Source organism: Procambarus clarkii, chromosome 69 (genome assembly GCF_040958095.1).
Source record: "Procambarus clarkii isolate CNS0578487 chromosome 69, FALCON_Pclarkii_2.0, whole genome shotgun sequence".
Classification (NCBI taxonomy): Eukaryota; Metazoa; Arthropoda; class Malacostraca; order Decapoda; family Cambaridae; genus Procambarus; species Procambarus clarkii.
The window spans coordinates 11,543,327-11,565,241 of NC_091218.1; the positions used below are offsets into that span (position 1 = coordinate 11,543,327).

The following is a 21,915-nucleotide window of genomic DNA, read 5'->3' on the forward strand; positions in this document are numbered from 1 at the left end:
GGGTATGAGGCTACAGTGGGTATGATGCTACAGTGGGTATGAGGCTACAGTGGGTATGAGGCTACAGTGGGTATGAGGCTACAGTGGGTATGAGGCTACAGTGGGTATGATGCTACAGTGGGTATGAGGCTACAGTGGGTATGAGGCTACAGTGGGTATGAGGCTACAGTGGGTATGAGGCTACAGTGAGTATAAGGTTACAGTGGGTATGAGGCTACAGTGGGTATGAGGCTACAGTGGGTATGAGGTTACAGTGGGTATGATGCTACAGTGGGTATGAGGTTACAGTGGGTATGAGGCTACAGTGGGTATGAGGCTACAGTGAGTATGAGGTTACAGTGGGTATGAGGCTACAGTGGGTATGATGCTACAGTGGGTATGAGGCTACAGTGGGTATGAGGCTACAGTGGGTATGAGGCTACAGTGGGTATGAGGCTACAGTGGGTATGAGGCTACAGTGGGTATGAGGCTACAGTGAGTATGAGGTTACAGTGGGTATGAGGCTACAGTGGGTATGAGGCTGCAGTGGGTATGAGGTTACAGTGGGTATGATGCTACAGTGGGTATGAGGTTACAGTGGGTATGAGGCTACAGTGGGTATGAGGCTACAGTGAGTATGAGGTTACAGTGGGTATGAGGCTACAGTGGGTATGATGCTACAGTGGGTATGATGCTACAGTGGGTATGAGGCTACAGTGGGTATGAGGCTACAGTGGGTATGAGGCTACAGTGGGTATGAGGCTACAGTGGGTATGATGCTACAGTGGGTATGAGGCTACAGTGGGTATGAGGCTACAGTGGGTATGAGGCTACAGTGGGTATGAGGCTACAGTGAGTATGAGGTTACAGTGGGTATGAGGCTACAGTGGGTATGAGGCTACAGTGGGTATAAGGCTACAGTGGGTATGAGGCTACAGTGGGTATGAGGCTACAGTGGGTATGAGGCTACAGTGGGTATGAGGCTACAGTGAGTATGAGGTTACAGTATGAGGCTACAGTGGGTATGAGGCTACAGTGGGTATGAGGTTACAGTGAGTATGAGGTTACAGTATGAGGCTACAGTGGGTATGAAGCAACAGTTCAGAGAGCATCAATGTACAGCAACAGTTCAGAGAGCATCAATGTGCAGCAACAGTTCAGGGAGCATCAATGTGCAGCAACAGTTCAGGGAGCATCAATGTGCAGCAACAGTTCAGGGAGCATCAATGTGCAGCAACAGTTCAGAGAGCATCAATGTACAGGAACAGTTCAGAGAGCATCAATGTGCAGCAACAGTTCAGAGAGCATCAATGTGCAGCAACAGTTCAGGGAGCATCAATGTGCAGCAACAGTTCAGGGAGCATCAATGTGCAGCAACAGTTCAGAGAGCATCAATGTGCAGCAACAGTTCAGAGAGCATCAATGTGCAGCAACAGTTCAGAGAGCATCAATGTGCAGCAACAGTTCAGAGAGCATCAATGTACAGCAACAGTTCAGAGAGCATCAATGTGCAGCAACAGTTCAGAGAGCATCAATGTACAGCAACAGTTCAGAGAGCATCAATGTGCAGCAACAGTTCAGAGAGCATCAATGTGCAGCAACAGTTCAGAGAGCATCAATGTGCAGCAACAGTTCAGAGAGCATCAATGTGCAGCAACAGTTCAGAGAGCATCAATGTGCAGCAACAGTTCAGAGAGCATCAATGTGCAGCAACAGTTCAGAGAGCATCAATGTGCAGCAACAGTTCAGAGAGCATCAATGTGCAGCAACAGTTCAGGGAGCATCAATGTGCAGCAACAGTTCAGAGAGCATCACTGTACAACATACGCCCCCTGGAGCGTTTTCTACAAAATACCGACATATACACAATACACACACCACACAAGTATGCTCATGAATGAACGCCTTCACATACACGAACATACTCATGCACGCAATAAAATACACACCAAACACAAATTACACACATTCACCAAAAGTAAACTAAATTAAGAAAAGAGATATAGACGAAATACTGCAAGAAGTTACAGGATACCCATCTCTGCAACAGTAACTGAGTAAATGTCTACTCAGTTCAATCAAGGGAAGTGTTGTAAAGGTTCGTAGTGAAAACAGAAAAAGCAAAACAAGATACCAAAGCGGAGAAGAAAACCTTGTTCAATTGGAGAGAGAAAAAAGCTGGTGTGGGTTGCCATATTTCATCTCACCTGAAGACAAAATGAAAATGATACTATCCTTTGAACTAACAAATGAACTATCATTTGAAATGTGAACGAGGTGTTATTCAGATCCCTGTCAACCACGAATGTCAGACCAATACTGCATTATGTAGTGCCAGCATGGAAAGGGAAGAAAAAGACACCCTCAGGAGATAGCTCCAAGCCATTACGACTATATAGCACACGGAATGGGCTCAGGATAAGGATTTGGGGTGGGACGGGGAAGGGGGGGGGGGAGGAATGGTGCCCAACTACTTACACAGTTGGGGATTGAACTCCGACCTGTGTGAAGCGAGACCGTCGTCCACCCAAAGTGGTTGCCAGCGTGGAGTTTTAATCTCATTAAACATGAAATTAAACTTGAAAAGGTCTAAACCATATAGGCACACAACATAACCACAACGACATTTTTGCAATTAAGCAACGATGATAAAACATTCATACAACGCTGTCACAACATTAATACAACGCTGTCACAATATTGTGACGTTGTCTGAATGTTGTGACAGCATTCATATAACGTTGTCACAACATTCATACAACGCTGTCACAACATTCATACAACGCTGTCACAACATTAATACAACGCTGTCACAACATTAATACAACGCTGCCACAACATTCATACAACGCTGTCACAACATTAATACAACGCTGTCACAACATTCATACAACGCTGCCACAACATCCATACAACGCTGTCACAACTTCCATACAACGCTGTCATAACATTCATACAACGCTGCCACAACATTCATACAACGCTGTCACAACATTAATACAACGCTGCCACAACATTTATACAACGGTGTCACAACATTAATACAACGCTGCCACAACATTCATACAACGCTGTCACAACATTCATACAACGCTACCACAACATTCATACAATGCTACCACAACATTCATACAACGCTGCCACAACATTCATACAACGCTACCACAACATTCATACAACGCTACCACAACATTCATACAACGCTGTCACAACATTCATACAACGCTACCACAACATTCATACAACGCTACCACAACATTCATACAACGCTGCCACAACATTCATACAACGCTGTCACAACATTCATACAACGCTGTCACAACATTAATACAACGCTACCACAACATTCATACAACGCTGCCACAACATGCATACAACGCTACCACAACATTCATACAACGCTGTCACAACATACACACAACGCTGTCAAAACATTCATACAACGCTGTCACAACATACACACAACGCTGTCAAAACATTCATACAACGCTGTCACAACATACACACAACGCCTTTGCAACGTTCATACAACGCTCTCACAACACTCACACAACATCATATAGCATATTACACACGCCTGTATCCTCGGATACAGGCGACTATACCCAGCATGAACTCTTGTGCACAATTCATGACATGAGCCGCTCTGCCAGGATGCACAGTCTCCGCAAGAACCAAACCAGCAAGTATAAATATTAAACATAATTCTTCCCGAGGTGGCATAGCTCATCCTCTTTGTTTGGGAAGGGGGATTGTCTGGGCCACTCGGGAGGGAAATATGGTTCTCCAGAAATGGCTAAAGCGAGAAAGGCAGAGTCATAAGTTGATGGGAAGCGCCACCATGGTTGGGGAACGACCTCGGAGCTCCGTAGCCAGATTTATACGCGTGTTTGTTTCGGCGTTCTGGTCCTTGTGAGCAGAGAGGGGTTTTTCATCTTCGGTGCGAGCTGGTGAAGAGAGTGAAGGGCAACGACTTGAAGGTTAAGTGCTGAGAGCATTGTAAACATTGGTGGGTGGTGGTGTGTGGGGGTTGGTGGTGGGTGTGTGTGTGTGTGTGTGGGTGTTGGTGAGTGTGTGGGTGGGTGTTGGTGGTGGTGGGTGTTGGTGTGTGGGTGTTGGTGAGTGTGTGGGGGTTGCTGTGTGGGTGGTGGTGGTGGTGTGGAGGTGGGTGTTGGTGGTGGTGGGTGTTGGTGTGTGGTGGTGGTGGGTGTTGGTGTGTTGGTGGTGGTGGGTGTTGGTGGTGTGTGTGTGGGTGGTGGTGGTGGTGGGTGTTGGTATGTGGGTGTTGGTGAGTGTGTGGGTGGGTGTTGGTGGTGGTGGGTGTTGGTGTGTGGGTGTTGGTGAGTGTGTGGGGGTTGCTGTGTGGGTGGTGGTGGTGTGGAGGTGGGTGTTGGTGTGTGGTGGTGGGTGTTGTGATGGTGTGTGTGTGTGTGTTGGTGGTGGTGGTGGGTGTTGGTGGTGGTGGGTGTTGGTGTGTGGTGGTGGTTGGTGTGTGGGTGTTGGTGGTCGTGGTGGTGGTGGGTGTTGGTGTGTGGTGGTGGTGGGTGTTGGTGGTCGTGGTGGTGGTGGGTGTTGGTGGTGGTGGGTGTTGGTGTGTGGTGGTGGTGGGTGTTGGTGGTCGTGGTGGTGGTGGGTGTTGGTGGTCGTGGTGGTGGTGGGTGGTGGTGGGTGTTGGTGTGTGGTGGTGGTGGGTGTTGGTGGTCGTGGTGGAGGTGGATGTTGGTGTGTGGTGGTGGTGGGTGTTGGTGTGTGGTGGTGGTGGGTGTTGGTGGTCGTGGTGGTGGTGGGTGTTGGTGGTCGTGGTGGTGGTGGGTGGTGGTGGGTGTTGGTGTGTGGTGGTGGTGGGTGTTGGTGGTCGTGGTGGTGGTGGGTGTTGGTGGTCGTGGTGGTGGTGGGTGGTGGTGGGTGTTGGTGTGTGGTGGTGGTGGGTGTTGGTGGTCGTGGTGGAGGTGGGTGTTGGTGTGTGGTGGTGGTGGGTGTTGGTGGTCGTGGTGGTGGTGGGTGTTGGTGGTCGTGGTGGTGGTGGGTGTGTGGGTGTTGGTGGTGGTGGGTGTGTGGGTGTGGGTGTTGGTGTGTACTCACCTAATTTTGTTTGCAGGGGTTGAGCTCTGGCTCTTTGGTCCCGCCTCTCAACCGTCAATCAACTGGTGTACAGGTTCCTGAGCCTACTGGGCTCTATCATATCTACACTTGAAACTGTGTATGGAGTCAGCCTCCACCACATCACTGCCTAATGCATTCCATTTGTCAACCACTCTGATATTAAAAAAGTGTTTTCTAATATCTCTGTGGCTCATTTGGGCACTCAGTTTCCACCTGTGTCACCTAGTGCGTGTGCCCCTTGTGTTAAATAGACTGTCTTTATCTACCCTATCAATTCCCTTGAGCATCTTGAATGTGGTGATCATGTCCCCCTAACTCTTCTGTCTTCCAGCGAAGTGAGGTTTAATTCCCGTATTCTCTCCTCGTAGCTCATACCTCTCAGCTCGGGTACTAGTCTGGTGGCAAACATTTGAACCTTTTCCAGTTTAGTCTTATCCTTCACTAGATATGGACTCCATGCTGGGGCTGCATACTTCAGGATTGGCCTGACATATGTGGTATACAAAGTTCTGAATGATTCTTTACACAAGTTTCTGAATGCCGTTCGTATGTTGGCCAGCCTGGCATATGCCGCTGATGTTATCCTCTTGATATGTGCTGCAGGAGACAGGTCTGGCGTGATATCAACTCCCAAGTCTTTTTCTTTCTCTGACTCTTGAAGTATTTCATCTCCCAGGTGATACCTTGTATCTGGCCTCCTGCTGCCTACACCTATCTTCATTACATTACATATGCTTGGGTTAAACTCTAACAACCATTTGTTTGACCATTCCTTCAGCTAGTCTAGGACTTCTTGAAGCCTCAAGCTGTCCTCTTCTGTCTTAATCCTTCTCATAATTTTGGCATCGTCCACAAACATTGAGAGAAATGAATCTATACCCTCCGGGAGATCATTTACATATATCAGAAACAAGATAGGACCGAGTACAGAGCCCTGTGGGACTCCACTGGTGACTTCACGCCAATCGGAGGTCTCACCCCTCACCGTAACTCTCTGCTTCCTATTGCTTAGATACTCCCTTATCCACTGGAGCACCTTACCAGCTACACCTGCCTGTCTCTCCAGCTTATGTACCAGCCTCTTATGGGGTACTGTGTGGGTGTGTAGGTGTAGGTGTTGGTGTTGGTGGGTGTGTGGGTGTTGGTGGGTGTGTGTGTGCGTGTTGGTTTTGGTGTGTTGGTGTGTGGGTGAGTGGGTGTTGGTGAGTGGGTGTTGGTGTGTGGGTGTGTTGGTGTGTGGGTGAGTGGGTGTTGGTGTGTGGGTGTGTTGGTGTGTGGGTGAGTGGGTGTTGGTGTGTGGGTGTGTTGGTGTGTTTGTGTTGGTGGTGGTGGGTGTACTCACCTAATTGTACTCACCTAATTGTGCTTGCGGGGGTTGAGCTCTGGCTCTTTGGTCCAGTGTTGTTGGTGGTGGTGGATGTGTGGGTGTTGGTGTGTAGCTGTGTGAGTTACCACCGCCGTAATGATCCATATAGATTACTTACGAGCAACGTTCCATGATTACCGAGTCCCGTGTTCTTGGGGAAGAGAAATCAAAGTACGCCGCCTACAGCACACCCCTCCCCCCCCCCATGTGAGTGTCCCCAACGCCTCGAGCACACAGGTTGAGTGTGCAGGTGTGACGTGCAGCGGTACAGCAGTGCCTTGACGTGCAGCGGTACAGCAGTGCCTTGACGTGCAGCCGTACAGCAGTGCCTTGACGTGCAGCAGCCGTGTATTGAGCCCATTACAGACCTCAAGATTGAGCCCATTACAGACCTCAAGAATGCTCCCCAAATCCCGACTCCAGCAGGAGCCATTCGCTCGAGCGAGTTGGGATCCCGTGTTGCAAATAGCATTCATGTCTTTGGTGCGTAGCTCGGCTCCTAGCAGCCAACACGACGCTAGTTTGTTCTTGCTAGCTGAGACGGTGCTTGCTGTCTGTGTGTCTGTCATATCAGCTGGGATATGAGGACAAGGAGCTGGGATATGAGGACAAGGAGCTGGGATATGAGGACAATGAGCTGGGATATAAGGACAATGAGCTGGGATATAAGGACAAGGAGCTGGGATATAAGGACAAGGAGCTGGGGTATGAGGACAAGGAGCTGGGGTATGAGGACAAGGAGCTGTGATATGAGGACAAGGAGCTGGGGTATGAGGACAAGGAGCTGTGATATGAGGACAAGGAGCTGGGATATGAGGACAAGGAGCTGGGATATGAGGACAATGAGCTGGGATATAAGGACAAGGAGCTGGGGTATGAGGACAAGGAGCTGTGATATGAGGACAAGGAGCTGGGATATGAGGACATGGAGCTGGGATATGATGACAAGGAGTTGGGATATGAGGACAATGAGCTGGGATATAAGGACAAGGAGCTGGGGTATGAGGACAAGGAGCTGTGATATGAGGACAAGGAGCTGGGATATGAAGACAAGGAACTGGGATATGAAAACAAGGAGCTGGGATATGAGGACAAGGAACTGGGATATGAGGACAAGGAGCTGGTGTATGAGGACTAGGAGCTGGGATATGAGGACAAGGAGCTGGGATGTGAAGACAAGGAGCTGGGATATGAGGACAAGGAGCTGGGATATGAAGACAAGGAGCTGGGATATGAGGATAAGGAGCTGAGATATGAGGACAAGTAGCTGGGATATGAGGACAAGGAGCTGGGATATAAGAACAAGGAGCTGGGATATGAGAAATAGAAGCTGGGATATGAGGACAAGGAGCTGGGATATGAGGATAAGGAGCTGGGATATGAGGATAAGGAGCTGGGATATGATGACAAGGAGCTGGGATATGATGACAAGGAGCTGGGATATGATGACAAGGAGCTGGGATATGAGGACAAGAAGCTGGGATATGATGACAATGAGCTGGGATACGAGGACGGAGTGAAGGGAACTGTGTCAACCACTAGCACCATCGGGAATCGAACGCCGATCCTGTGCCTAAGAAATCACTTCAAAAGCAGTGTTGTATATGTATTACGAAAGCAGATATCAAATCACCAATGCAGGCCCACCTTCAAGTTCAACATTTGAAAAGTAAATATTAGCTCAGGATTGCAGAAACCAATCACTATATCATGAGTAAAAGTTGCAGGCGATGAGTCACAATAACGTGGCTGAAGTATGTTGACCAGACCACACACTAGAAGTTGAAGGGACGACGACGTTTCGGTCCGTCCTGGACCATTCTCAAGTCGATTGTCAAGTGACCATTCTCACAATCGACTTGAGAATGGTCCAGGACGGACCGAAACGTCGTCGTCCCTTCAACTTCTAGTGTGTGGTCTAGTCAACATGAGTAAAAGTTGCTAGAACAGAAGGTCTCATAAGATGAAGGTCAGATATGGACGAAGGTCCTGAGGTGACCTTTAAGGCTCCCATTAACAAATAGGAATGAGAGGATCGAATCGCCAGTTACGACTAGTCCCTTCACTTCATATTTTAGTTATGACGGGAATGTTTTAATTGACTTTGAGAGCCATTTGGCCTCGGAATATAAATAATTCCTAACATTGCCGCCATTTTGTTGACCAACATCTATACTTCAGCTTCAATACCAATAGTGTTGTAGCCTTTGTTGTATTTTAAATATATGTGGCAAGCGTCTGAGAGAAGCTATACAGTTTTAGCTCGAGGCTCAACCGCAGATTATCTTAGGATAATCTTAGGATAGATTATCTTAGATTATCTTAGGATAGATTTTCTTAGATTATCTTAGGATAATCTTAGGATAGATTTTCTTAGATTATCTTAGGATAATCTTAGGATAGATTATCTTAGATTATCTTAGGATAGATATCTTAGATTATCTTAGGATAATCTTAGGTCATCTTAGATAATGAGACGTCAGCTCGCAGAGTGCAAGAGTTAGTCTTGAGTTTAACAATTAAGCGAGATTAAGGTTAATGTTGTGACTTTGTATATAACAGAAGAGGAGGCTTTTAAGTCTAAGAAGAAGTGAAGATCACTTCTTAACAACTTGTTTTTATAGAGACATTAAACACGAAATAATTAAGTCAAGGAGACGAATTGTTCAAACTCCAGATGACAACAACAACAACAACAACAACAACAACAACAACAACAACAACAACAACAACAGCAACAACAACAACAACAACAACAGCAACAACAGCAACAACAACAACAACAACAACAACAACAACAACAACAACAACAACAACAACAACAACAGCAACAACAACAACAACAACAACAACAACAACAACAACAACAACAACAACAACAACAACAACAACAACAACAACAGCAACAACAACAGCAACAACAACAACAACAACAACAGCAACAACAACAACAACAACAACAACAACAACAACAACAGCAACAACAACAACAACAACAACAACAACAACAACAACAACAACAACAACAACAACAGCAACAACAACAACAACAACAACAACAACAACAACAGCAACAACAACAACAACAACAACAACAACAACAACAACAACAGCAACAACAACAACAACAACAACAGCAACAACAACAACAACAACAACAACAACAACAACAACAACAACAACAACAACAACAACAACAACAACAGCAACAACAACAACAACAACAACAACAACAACAACAACAACAACAACAACAACAACAACAACAACAACAACAACAACAACAACAACAACAACAACAACAACAACACAGGGAGACGGGGGACAAAATATGAACAGTACAGAACAAAAGGGAGCCGGTCGGCCGAGCGGACAGCACGCTGGACTTGTGATCCTGTGGTCCCGGGTTCGATCCCAGGCGCCGGCGAGAAACAATGGGCAGAGTTTCTTTCACCCTATGCCCCTGTTATCTAGCAGTAAAATAGGTACCTGGGTGTTAGTCAGCTGTCACGGGCTGCTTCCTGGGGGTGGAGGCCTGGTCGAGGACCGGGCCGCGGGGACACTAAAGCCCCGAAATCATCTCAAGATAACCTCAAGATAGCAGAAATCATAAAGGAAATCAGTCTCTTCAAGCATAAGTCTTACGTCTTAATAATATTCAGTCTTTCTCAGTCCCGGCGAGGCTGACACCTTGAACAGTCTTAACACTGTTGTAGGGAAGGTCATTATCAGCGGGAAGCACTAAGCCAGTGTGAACATACACCACTAAGCCAGTATGAACATACAGCACTAAGCCAGTATGAACATACACCACTAAGCCAGTGTGAACATACACCACTAAGCCAGTATGAACATACAGCACTAAGCCAGTATGAACATACAGCACTAAGCCAGTATGAACATACAGCACTAAGCCAGTATGAACATACAACACTAAGCCAGTGTGAACATACAACACTAAGCCAGTATGAACATACACCACTAAGCCAGTATGAACATACACCACTAAGCCAGTATGAACATACACCACTAAGCCAGTATGAACATACAGCACTAAGCCAGTATGAACATACACCACTAAGCCAGTGTGAACATACACCACTAAGCCAGTATGAACATACAGCACTAAGCCAGTATGAACATACAGCACTAAGCCAGTATGAACATACACCACTAAGCCAGTGTGAACATACACCACTAAGCCAGTATGAACATACAGCACTAAGCCAGTATGAACATACACCACTAAGCCAGTATGAACATACAACACTAAGCCAGTATGAACATACAACACTAAGCCAGTGTGAACATACAACACTAAGCCAGTATGAACATACACCACTAAGCCAGTGTGAACATACACCACTAAGCCAGTATGAACATACAACACTAAGCCAGTATGAATATACAACACTAAGCCAGTGTGAACATACAACACTAAGCCAGTATGAACATACACCACTAAGCCAGTGTGAACATACACCACTAAGCCAGTATGAACATACACCACTAAGCCAGTATGAACATACACCACTAAGCCAGTATGAACATACACCACTAAGCCAGTATGAACATACAACACTAAGCCAGTGTGAACATACAACACTAAGCCAGTATGAACATACAACACTAAGCCAGTATGAACATACACCACTAAGCCAGTATGAACATACAACACTAAGCCAGTGTGAACATACAACACTAAGCCAGTATGAACATACACCACTAAGCCAGTATGAACATACACCACTAAGCCAGTGTGAACATACACCACTAAGCCAGTGTGAACATACACCACTAAGCCAGTATGAACATACACCACTAAGCCAGTATGAACATACAACACTAAGCCAGTATGAACATACAGCACTAAGCCAGTATGAACATACACCACTAAGCCAGTGTGAACATACACCACTAAGCCAGTGTGAACATACACCACTAAGCCAGTATGAACATACACCACTAAGCCAGTATGAACATACAGCACTAAGCCAGTATGAACAAACACCACTAAGCCAGTATGAACATACAACACTAAGCCAGTATGAACATACAACACTAAGCCAGTGTGAACATACAACACTAAGCCAGTATGAACATACACCACTAAGCCAGTGTGAACATACACCACTAAGCCAGTATGAACATACAACACTAAGCCAGTATGAACATACAACACTAAGCCAGTGTGAACATACAACACTAAGCCAGTATGAACATACAACACTAAGCCAGTATGAACATACACCACTAAGCCAGTATGAACATACACCACTAAGCCAGTATGAACATACAACACTAAGCCAGTGTGAACATACAGCACTAAGCCAGTATGAACATACACCACTAAGCCAGTGTGAACATACACCACTAAGCCAGTATGAACATACACCACTAAGCCAGTATGAACATACAGCACTAAGCCAGTATGAACATACAGCACTAAGCCAGTATGAACATACACCACTAAGCCAGTATGAACATACAACACTAAGCCAGTATGAACATACACCACTAAGCCAGTGTGAACATACACCACTAAGCCAGTGTGAACATTCACCACTAAGCCAGTATGAACATACACCACTAAGCCAGTATGAACATACAACACTAAGCCAGTATGAACATACAGCACTAAGCCAGTATGAACATACACCACTAAGCCAGTGTGAACATACACCACTAAGCCAGTGTGAACATACACCACTAAGCCAGTATGAACATACACCACTAAGCCAGTATGAACATACACCACTAAGCCAGTATGAACATACAACACTAAGCCAGTATGAACATACAGCACTAAGCCAGTATGAACATACACCACTAAGCCAGTGTGAACATACACCACTAAGCCAGTATGAACATACACCACTAAGCCAGTATGAACATACAGCACTAAGCCAGTATGAACATACAGCACTAAGCCAGTATGAACATACAACACTAAGCCAGTATGAACATACAGCACTAAGCCAGTATGAACATACAACACTAAGCCAGTATGAACATACACCACTAAGCCAGTATGAACATACACCACTAAGCCAGTATGAACATACAACACTAAGCCAGTATGAACATACAGCACTAAGCCAGTATGAACATACACCACTAAGCCAGTGTGAACATACACCACTAAGCCAGTATGAACATACACCACTAAGCCAGTATGAACATACAGCACTAAGCCAGTATGAACATACAGCACTAAGCCAGTATGAACATACACCACTAAGCCAGTATGAACATACAACACTAAGCCAGTATGAACATACAGCACTAAGCCAGTATGAACATACAGCACTAAGCCAGTGTGAACATACACCACTAAGCCAGTATGAACATACACCACTAAGCCAGTATGAACATACAGCACTAAGCCAGTATGAACATACACAACTAAGCCACTATGAACATACACATCTAAGCCACTATGAACATACACCACTAAGCCAGTATGAACATACAACACTAAGCCAGTGTGAACATACACCACTAAGCCAGTATGAACATACACCACTAAGCCAGTATGAACATACAGCACTAAGCCAGTATGAACATACAGCACTAAGCCAGTATGAACATACACCACTAAGCCAGTATGAACATACAGCACTAAGCCAGTATGGACATACACCACTAAGCCAGTGTGAACATACACCACTAAGCCAGTGTGAACATACAGCACTAAGCCAGTATGAACATACAGCACTAAGCCAGTGTGAACATACACCACTAAGCCAGTATGAACATACAGCACTAAGCCAGTATGAACATACACCACTAAGCCAGTATGAACATACACCACTAAGCCAGTATGAACATACTTTATAGTGAGGATGTAGTTAGGTTATACTTTGGATGTGGTTTGGTTGTGACTTGGTTGTAGTTAATACATAATTAGGATGGGGTTAGGTTTTGGTTAGGTTGGTGTTACGTTATAGTTAAGATATGGATAGGTTGTAGTTATAGTTAAGATATGGTTAGGTTGTAGTTACGTTATAGTTAGGTTGTGGTTAGGTTGTGGTTAGGTTGTGGTTAGGTTGTGGTTAGTTTGTGGTTAGGTTGTGGTTAGGTTGTGGTTAGGTTGTGGTTAGGATGTGGTTAGGTTGGGGGTTAGGATGTGGTTCGGTTGTGGTTGGGATGTGGTTAGGTTGGGGTTAAATTGTGGTTAGGATGTGGTTAGGTTGTGGTTAGGATGTGGTTAGGTTGTTGTTAGGTTGGGTTAGGTTGTGGTTAGGTTGTGGTTTGTTTGTGGTTAGGTTATGGTTAGGATGTGGTTAGGTTGTGGTTAGGATGTGGTTAGGTTGGGGTTAAATTGTGTTTAGGATGTGGTTAGGATGTGGTTAGGTTGTGGTTAGGTTGTGGTTAGGCTGTGGTTAGGATGTGGTTAGGTTGTAGTTACGTTATATTTAGGTTGTGGTTAGGTTGTGGTTAGGTTGTGGTTAGGTTGTGGTTAGTTTGTGGTTAGGTTGTGGTTAGGTTGTGGTTAGGTTGTGGTTAGGATGTGGTTAGGTTGGGGGTTAGGATGTGGTTAGGTTGTGGTTGGGATGTGGTTAGGTTGGGGTTAAATTGTGGTTAGGATGTGGTTAGGTTGTGGTTAGGATGTGGTTAGGTTGTTGTTAGGTTGGGTTAGGTTGTGGTTAGGTTGTGGTTTGTTTGTGGTTAGGTTATGGTTAGGATGTGGTTAGGTTGTGGTTAGGATGTGGTTAGGTTGGGGTTAAATTGTGTTTAGGATGTGGTTAGGATGTGGTTAGGTTGTGGTTAGGTTGTGGTTAGGCTGTGGTTAGGATGTGGTTAGGTTGTAGTTACGTTATATTTAGGTTGTGGTTAGGTTGTGGTTAGGTTGTGGTTAGGTTGTGGTTAGTTTGTGGTTAGGTTGTGGTTAGGTTGTGGTTAGGTTGTGGTTAGGATGTGGTTAGGTTGGGGGTTAGGATGTGGTTAGGTTGTGGTTGGGATGTGGTTAGGTTGGGGTTAAATTGTGGTTAGGATGTGGTTAGGTTGTGGTTAGGATGTGGTTAGGTTGTTGTTAGGTTGGGTTAGGTTGTGGTTAGGTTGTGGTTTGTTTGTGGTTAGGTTATGGTTAGGATGTGGTTAGGTTGTGGTTAGGATGTGGTTAGGTTGGGGTTAAATTGTGTTTAGGATGTGGTTAGGATGTGGTTAGGTTGTGGTTAGGTTGTGGTTAGGCTGTGGTTAGGATGTGGTTAGGTTGTAGTTACGTTATAGTTAGGTTGTGGTTAGGTTGTGGTTAGGTTGTGGTTAGGTTGTGGTTAGTTTGTGGTTAGGTTGTGGTTAGGTTGTGGTTAGGTTGTGGTTAGGATGTGGTTAGGTTGGGGGTTAGGATGTGGTTAGGTTGTCGTTGGGATGTGGTTAGGTTGAGGTTAAATTGTGGTTAGGATGTGGTTAGGTTGTGGTTAGGATGTGGTTAGGTTGTTGTTAGGTTGGGTTAGGTTGTGGTTAGGTTGTGGTTTGTTTGTGGTTAGGTTATGGTTAGGATGTGGTTAGGTTGTGGTTAGGATGTGGTTAGGTTGGGGTTAAATTGTGTTTAGGATGTGGTTAGGATGTGGTTAGGTTGTGGTTAGGTTGTGGTTAGGCTGTGGTTAGGATGTGGTTAGGTTGTGGTTAGGTTGTGGTTAGGTTGTGGTTAGGATGTGGTTAGGTTGTGGTTAGGCTTTGGTTAGGATGTGGTTAGGTTGTGGTTAGGTTGTGGTTAGGCTGTGGTTAGGATGTGGTTAGGTTGTGGTTAGGTTGTGGTTAGGTTGTGGTTAGGATGTGGTTAGGTTGTGGTTAGGCTGTGGTTAGGATGTGGTTAGGTTGTGGTTAGGTTGTGGTTAGGATGTGGTTAGGTTGTGGTTAGGCTGTGGTTAGGATGTGGTTAGGATGTGGTTAGGTTGTGGTTAGGTTGTGGTTAGGATGTGGTTAGGTTGTGGTTAGGTTGTGGTTAGGATGTGGTTAGGTTGTGGTTAGGTTGTGGTTAGGATGTGGTTAGGCTGTGGTTAGGATGTGGTTAGGACGTGGTTAGGATGTGGTTAGGTTGTGGTTAGGTTGTGGTTAGGATGTGGTTAGGCTGTGGTTAGGATGTGGTTAGGACGTGGTTAGGATGTGGTTAGGTTGTGGTTAGGTTGTGGTTAGGCTGTGGTTAGGATGTGGTTAGGTTGTGGTTAGGTTGTGGTTAGGTTATGGTTAGGATGTGGTTAGGTTGTGGTTAGGTTGTGGTTAGGTTGTGGTTAGGTTGTGGTTAGGCTGTGGTTAGGTTGTGGTTAGAATGTGGTTAGGTTGTGGCTAGGCTGTGGTTAGGCTGTGGTTAGGATATGGTTAGGTTGTGGTTAGGTTGTGGTTAGGATGTGGTTAGGTTGTGGTTAGGTTGTGGTTAGGATGTGGTTAGGTTGTGGTTAGGATGTGGTTAGGTTGTGATTCGGTTGTGGTTAGGTTGTGGTTAGGATGTGGTTAGGTTGTGGTTAGGATGTGGTTAGGTTGTGGTTAGGCTATGGTTAGGTTGTGGTTAGGTTGTGGTTAGGTTGTGGTTAGGTTGTGGTTAGGATGTAGTTCAGTTGTGAGTTTGCTGGGAGCTGCAGATCTCTTGATTGCATCCATTCATCTCTGGGTGAATCTTTTTCTTGGTATTTTCGTGTCCTGTGGGTCCAGGTAAGGATTTCTTACAGACGCAGCAAATTCTTTCTTCTTGACGCTCTTGATCACGATCAAGAAGATCAGACCCTTCTTGATCTTGCAACTGCTACTTTATTAGTCATGGTTTACGTCAATATGTATCTTATCAACACTTATTTTACTTTTATATTTATTATACTTTCATGTTTGTATTTTAACACACACACACACACACACATTTAGTAAATATGATAAATGAAAGAGTGTGACAATCGATGGGTAGAAAGGCGGGGCCCAGGAGCTGAAAACCCGATTTTGTTGAATAAACAAAGCAGTATTCACCCCCACAGTACATCACAGTGAACCAGACCCCCACAGTACATCACAGTGAACCAGACCCCCACAGTACATCACAGTGAACCAGACCCCCACAGTACATCACAGTGAACCAGACCCCCACAGTACATCACAGTGAACCACACCACCACAGTACATCACAGTGAACCAGACCACCACAGTACATCACAGTGAACCAGACCACCACAGTACATCACAGTGAACCAGTCCACCACAGTACATCACAGTGAACCAGACCCCCACAGTACATCACAGTGAACCAGACCACCACAGTACATCACAGTGAACCAGACCCCCACAGTACATCACAGTGAACCAGTCCACCACAGTACATCACAGTGAACCAGTCCACCACAGTACATCACAGTGAACCAGACCCCCACAGTACATCACAGTGAACCAGACCCCCACAGTACATCACAGTGAACCAGTCCACCACAGTACATCACAGTGAACCAGTCCTCCACACTACATCACAGTGAATCAGACCACCACAGTACATCACAGTGAATCAGACCGCCACAGTACATCACAGTGAACCAGACCACCACAGTACATCACAGTGAACCAGACCACCACAGTACATCACAGTGAACCAGACCCCCACAGTACATCACAGTGAACCAGACCACCACAGTACATCACAGTGAACCAGACCACCACAGTACATCACAGTGAACCAGACCCCCACAGTACATCACAGTGAACCAGACCCCCACAGTACATCACAGTGAACCAGTCCACCACAGTACATCACAGTGAACCAGACCCCCACAGTACATCACAGTGAACCAGACCCCCACAGTACATTACAGTGAACCAGACCCCCACAGTACATTACAGTGAACCAGACCACCACAATACAGATTCGCTCACGTAGTCTGTCTGAAAGACTTCAATAACAGACAATTAAACTATACACAAGAGTGATTGGGCATAATCACTCTAATCTTTGGTATCAAACACAATTCCTGAAACAAATCAGCTCATAGGCAGGAAAAACCCTGAATAGATACTGCTGTAGAAACAGGCTGGTTGATCACAATAGTCAGGGGGTTGGCTGGAGTGTTTCAAGCGTAAGGTAGACATACCCTACGCTTGAAACAGCTCTTCCCACAAGCCTGGAGGAACTGTAGCAGAGAGTCACTGACAGACTGGAGCCTGAGCCCCTGGGGACGCACCTGGGTTTCTGGCAGGACCCGCTTGACGTGGGCCAAGGCACAGGCCGCGTGCCAAACCTGTCAAATCCTCCATGAAATCCTCATACCTTTTTAAATTTCTCATTCGAAATTTGATAAATAAACCTGTTTAGTTCCATTGGCCTCCGCTATGTAGTTACGAGAATATTTACATCCCAAATGATATTCATTTTTTTAAACACCCTGTAAATCAGCTCTGAAATTGTAGGATAAATTTGTTTTTATTTTACTGATGTATAAAATTATTAATTCTGATTCTGGCCCGTTTCTCTCTCTCCTACTGACTCTCCTCTATCTCTCTGTCTCTCTCTTTACCTCTGCCTCTCCTCTCTTTCTCTCCTTTCTGTTCATGCCTTTATCCTGGCTTCTCATTCCCAGCCTCCCATCTGTAAATCTGGGGTTCCCCCTCTTTTAAACCCATTTCATAAATCTCCATCCTTATTCGTACTTCCCATTTCTCTCCATTCCTTATTTTTATTCTCGCTCTCTTTCTCTTTCTCTCTCTCTCTCTCTCTCTCTCTCTCTCTCTCTCTCTCTCTCTCTCTCTCTCTCTCTCTCTCTCTCTCTCTCTCTCTCTCTCTCTCTCTCTCTCTAGCTCTTGTTGGAATGTTTCTCTTCTCGTTCGTAATAATGCCCCTTGTTCTTGTTCCTATTTGTCCCCTTTGTTATCCAGTCTTCTCCCCACATGTTTATCTCTCTCTCCCTCTTTCTCACTCTTCTCTTGTCCTTCCTCGCCCTGTTTACATCTTTGCATCATTTACACTGCCTCTTTCTCTCTCTCCTTACTTTGTTTCCGTCTCCCCTCTCATTCATTCCTCCATCCATTACATTCATTATCTTTCATCCCTCTGACACCAGCGTTCTCTCCTGCTTCTCTATTCCTTCCCTTTAACGTCTCCTCTGTGCATCTATTAACCCTCCTGCCTATCCTTTCCCTTCTCTATCCATCTATTGAATCCCTCTCTATTCTATCCCTTAACTTCTCTATTTATCAAATGAATTCCTCTCTGTCCATCTATTGAATCCCTCTCAATTCTCTCCCTTAACTTTTCTATTCATCAATTGAATCCTCCTTTATCCTATCCTATAACCCCCCTCCCTATCCTATCCTATCCTATCCATCCATGCCCACATATAACTTCTCCCTAAAAGTTAGAGAAAGGTGAGAGGTGTGTGTTCCACCTCGTGTAGTGTTGCCTCTAATTAGGTAGTTTCCTCGTTAACATTCCAATCAGAAAAGGCAGACTGCAGGTCTCACAGGAAGGAAACTTTGCCGCCTCTGCTTGGGAGTGGGTAAGGGAGGAGGTGGGTAAGAGAGAGAGAGAGAGAGAGAGAGAGAGAGAGAGAGAGAGAGAGAGAGAGAGAGAGAGAGAGAGAGAGAGAGAGAGAGAGAGAGAGAGAGAGAGAGAGAGAGAGAGAGAGAGAGAGAGAGAGACAGAGAGAGAAGCAACATCTTGACCTTTCCTGTTGTGTTACAATTAGTGTTGTAGCTCTTTTCTAGCGAGTGACCTCGTTAAGGTCTCCAGCAGAGTAGTTCGTTAACGACACAGAATGAGGATTTTTTTTTGTTACATGCAAGCATGCAAGTGAAATACAATAAATACAATAAATACAATAAATACAATAAATACAATAAATACAATAAATACAATAAATACAATAAAAATAACAGAAGAAACATAATAACAAAGCAAGAACAAAAACCACGGGCCAGAAGGACCTACAGCACCGTACAAATAACAAAGATAACTAGAGAAAACAGTATACATCAGGACATAACAGAACACAAGAGAAGTGTAAACAAGTAAACAAGGCACAAAAACATAATAACACATGAAACAAAACAAACATAAACATCATGACGTACAAGTAAGGCATAAATATAACAACATAAAATATAACAAGAAAATCAAATATACAACAAGCCAAGAATAAAAAAAACAAGCCACACAGGGCACACTAACAACACCAAACATTAGACAAGAACACTCACAACTAACCACCGGCCTCACAATAAACAAAAGGAGAGGCCCAACCACAGAACACAATAGGGCAAACATCCCGCCAAACACACACCGAAACTACGCCGTTGGTACAACGTTCGAACAAGTTTTAACACCTCCTAACCAGTTATAACAACCAATATAGCAAGTTGTAACAACGTTCTAATACGTCATAAACACGTTAAGCCAAGATGTACCAACTTTATTACAAGTTGTAACAAGCGGAAAATAGAGACAGTTTTGGTTTGTGTTTGCAGGGATTACAGCCAGAGGGGCACACAGTACTACATAATCAAAGGAACAGATAATCAGTGAACATACTTGCCCGGGAACCGCACATCGAACGCCTCCCAGAGCACCCACCGCCGAGGGTCCAGCTCGTCTACAGGGAAAGCCATAACCTCCGGAACCCCGGAAACAAACACCCGCAAACAGGGGACCCAGATGGTAGTACTGACGAGGCGCGTAGTTGCCACACGTCCCCACACGACGGGAACCCGCCCAGCATGAAAGCAGTCCGGTTCATCCGACAGCATTAACTCCGCAATCAACGCCCAGTGACCCGGCGGCATCACAGACGCCGGCAACACGTCCTCCAAGTCTCCAATGTACACCCTCACAGGAGCGGGCCTGACAACGGGCACCACCACAGGGGCACCCGCGGCCACGGTCTCCGGACAGCGCGCATCCTTCCATAAGGTAACCACGAGGCCACGCCCAGGACCAGTATCCATACGAACCCCGGCAGCGGAAGCCACCAACCCCCGACCGCAGAGAGCCCCCTGGAGGTGAAGGAACAGAAGACACGGCCGAGTCACGTGCACCAGCACCAGCAGGCACATGGACCTCCGCCACCACTAACTCCGTAGACATCGATGCAACCGGATCCACCTCAACACCGTATTGTTCTGTTTTAAGGTTCCTTTCATCTCTCCTCTTCACCTCATCCCCGGATCCTTGCTCAAGATTTCTGCAGCCTCGCCCCGTTCTTCCATCCCCTGCTTGCCAGCTCTATGGACGTTTTCATTTCACCCAAAGACCCACAGTCACTGAAGTCACCCACATCAGCTCAGGCAGAAGACGAAAGCCAGGAACGCTTGGGCTCCAGGCGGACATCGTACGAGCCGGATGTGGACCCAGAAACACGGGCACTACCAGCCGGACGAACCGCCGCCGACGCAGAACAGCAGGCAGTGGCACCACCACCCCAGCATCCACCACAGATGGAACACAAGATGAGGGCGCAAGGCCAGGCGCAGGAGCAGAGGACGAGGAAGAGGAGAGCGCCGACGACGCACAGTGATCACCCGGAAGGTCATCGAGAGCAGCGGGGACAGCGACGGGATCAGGAAGCACATCCGACGGCACGGCAACACCCGGAGGAGGGTCCTCAACAACCAAAGGCAGGACAGGCGATGCAGGGGGAGCCACAGCATCCAACGGGACACTCACCTCCTCACCCCCGGAGTCCTCCTCCAGAGGGAGCGGCGGGAAATCCTCTTCTTTGAATATGTTCACGGGAGCAACCACATCCTCAGTGCACTTGGCAGCTTGATGGCCCAACAGGCCACAACGAAAACACGTCCACAGTTGCCGTGTATAGTACACCCGTACGTAGTACGCCTAAAAGCCGGACAGAGGAGGGAATGTCCGACCGCAGGTGCATCCTTAGGTTACGAATATTGGTCTTCACCCCCGCATACTGGCCAGAAGACAGCGAGTGCATCCGCACACTGACGACGGTGCCAAACCGCTGGAAGAATCGCCGGAGGGGCGTCTCGGGACACTCCATGGGGGCCCATGGACACTCACGTACGTCATAGCACCGCTGCGATCCGATATAGACACAGATCCGGTGCCATTCAGCAGCTGCAAGGTACGTCCCTCGTACCGCCGGAGAAAGTCACGGTACGCCGCGTCCCCCACAAACTTGATAACCACAGGGAGAGCAGTTATTAGCTCAACACCGTAGATATCCACGACCGGGATATGGAGCATGTCACACATGACTACCTCCACGACAGGATAACCTGCACGCTCCGTAAACTCCAAACCCACGGAGTTTACCCTCACAACAGGGGGAAGATGGCCACCCATGTCAAAAGTGCCACATCCACTCCAGCCAGGAACAGCAAGGAAGGGTAGAGACACCCACACCCCCTGCCGGCGAAAACGACAAACACCCCAAACTACCAGAGAGGTCAGGCGATACGTCCTCACCTCACGGCAGCTAGAGCGCAACTCCTTTGAGGAGGATGTTGTGGGTTTCTGAGCTGCTGTAGCCAACATGTCT

General features: G+C 46.3%; 1 protein-coding gene across 1 annotated transcript; it reads left to right on the top strand.

The window, feature by feature from the left end:
* The first annotated feature begins 1,067 nt into the window (after positions 1–1,067).
* Positions 1,068–1,880, top strand: LOC123753134 (zinc finger protein 175-like). Its single transcript, XM_045735134.1, has one exon. The coding sequence runs from the start codon at positions 1,068–1,070 to the stop codon at positions 1,878–1,880; it is 813 nt and encodes a 270-aa protein (XP_045591090.1).
* The last annotated feature ends 20,035 nt before the right edge of the window (positions 1,881–21,915 follow it).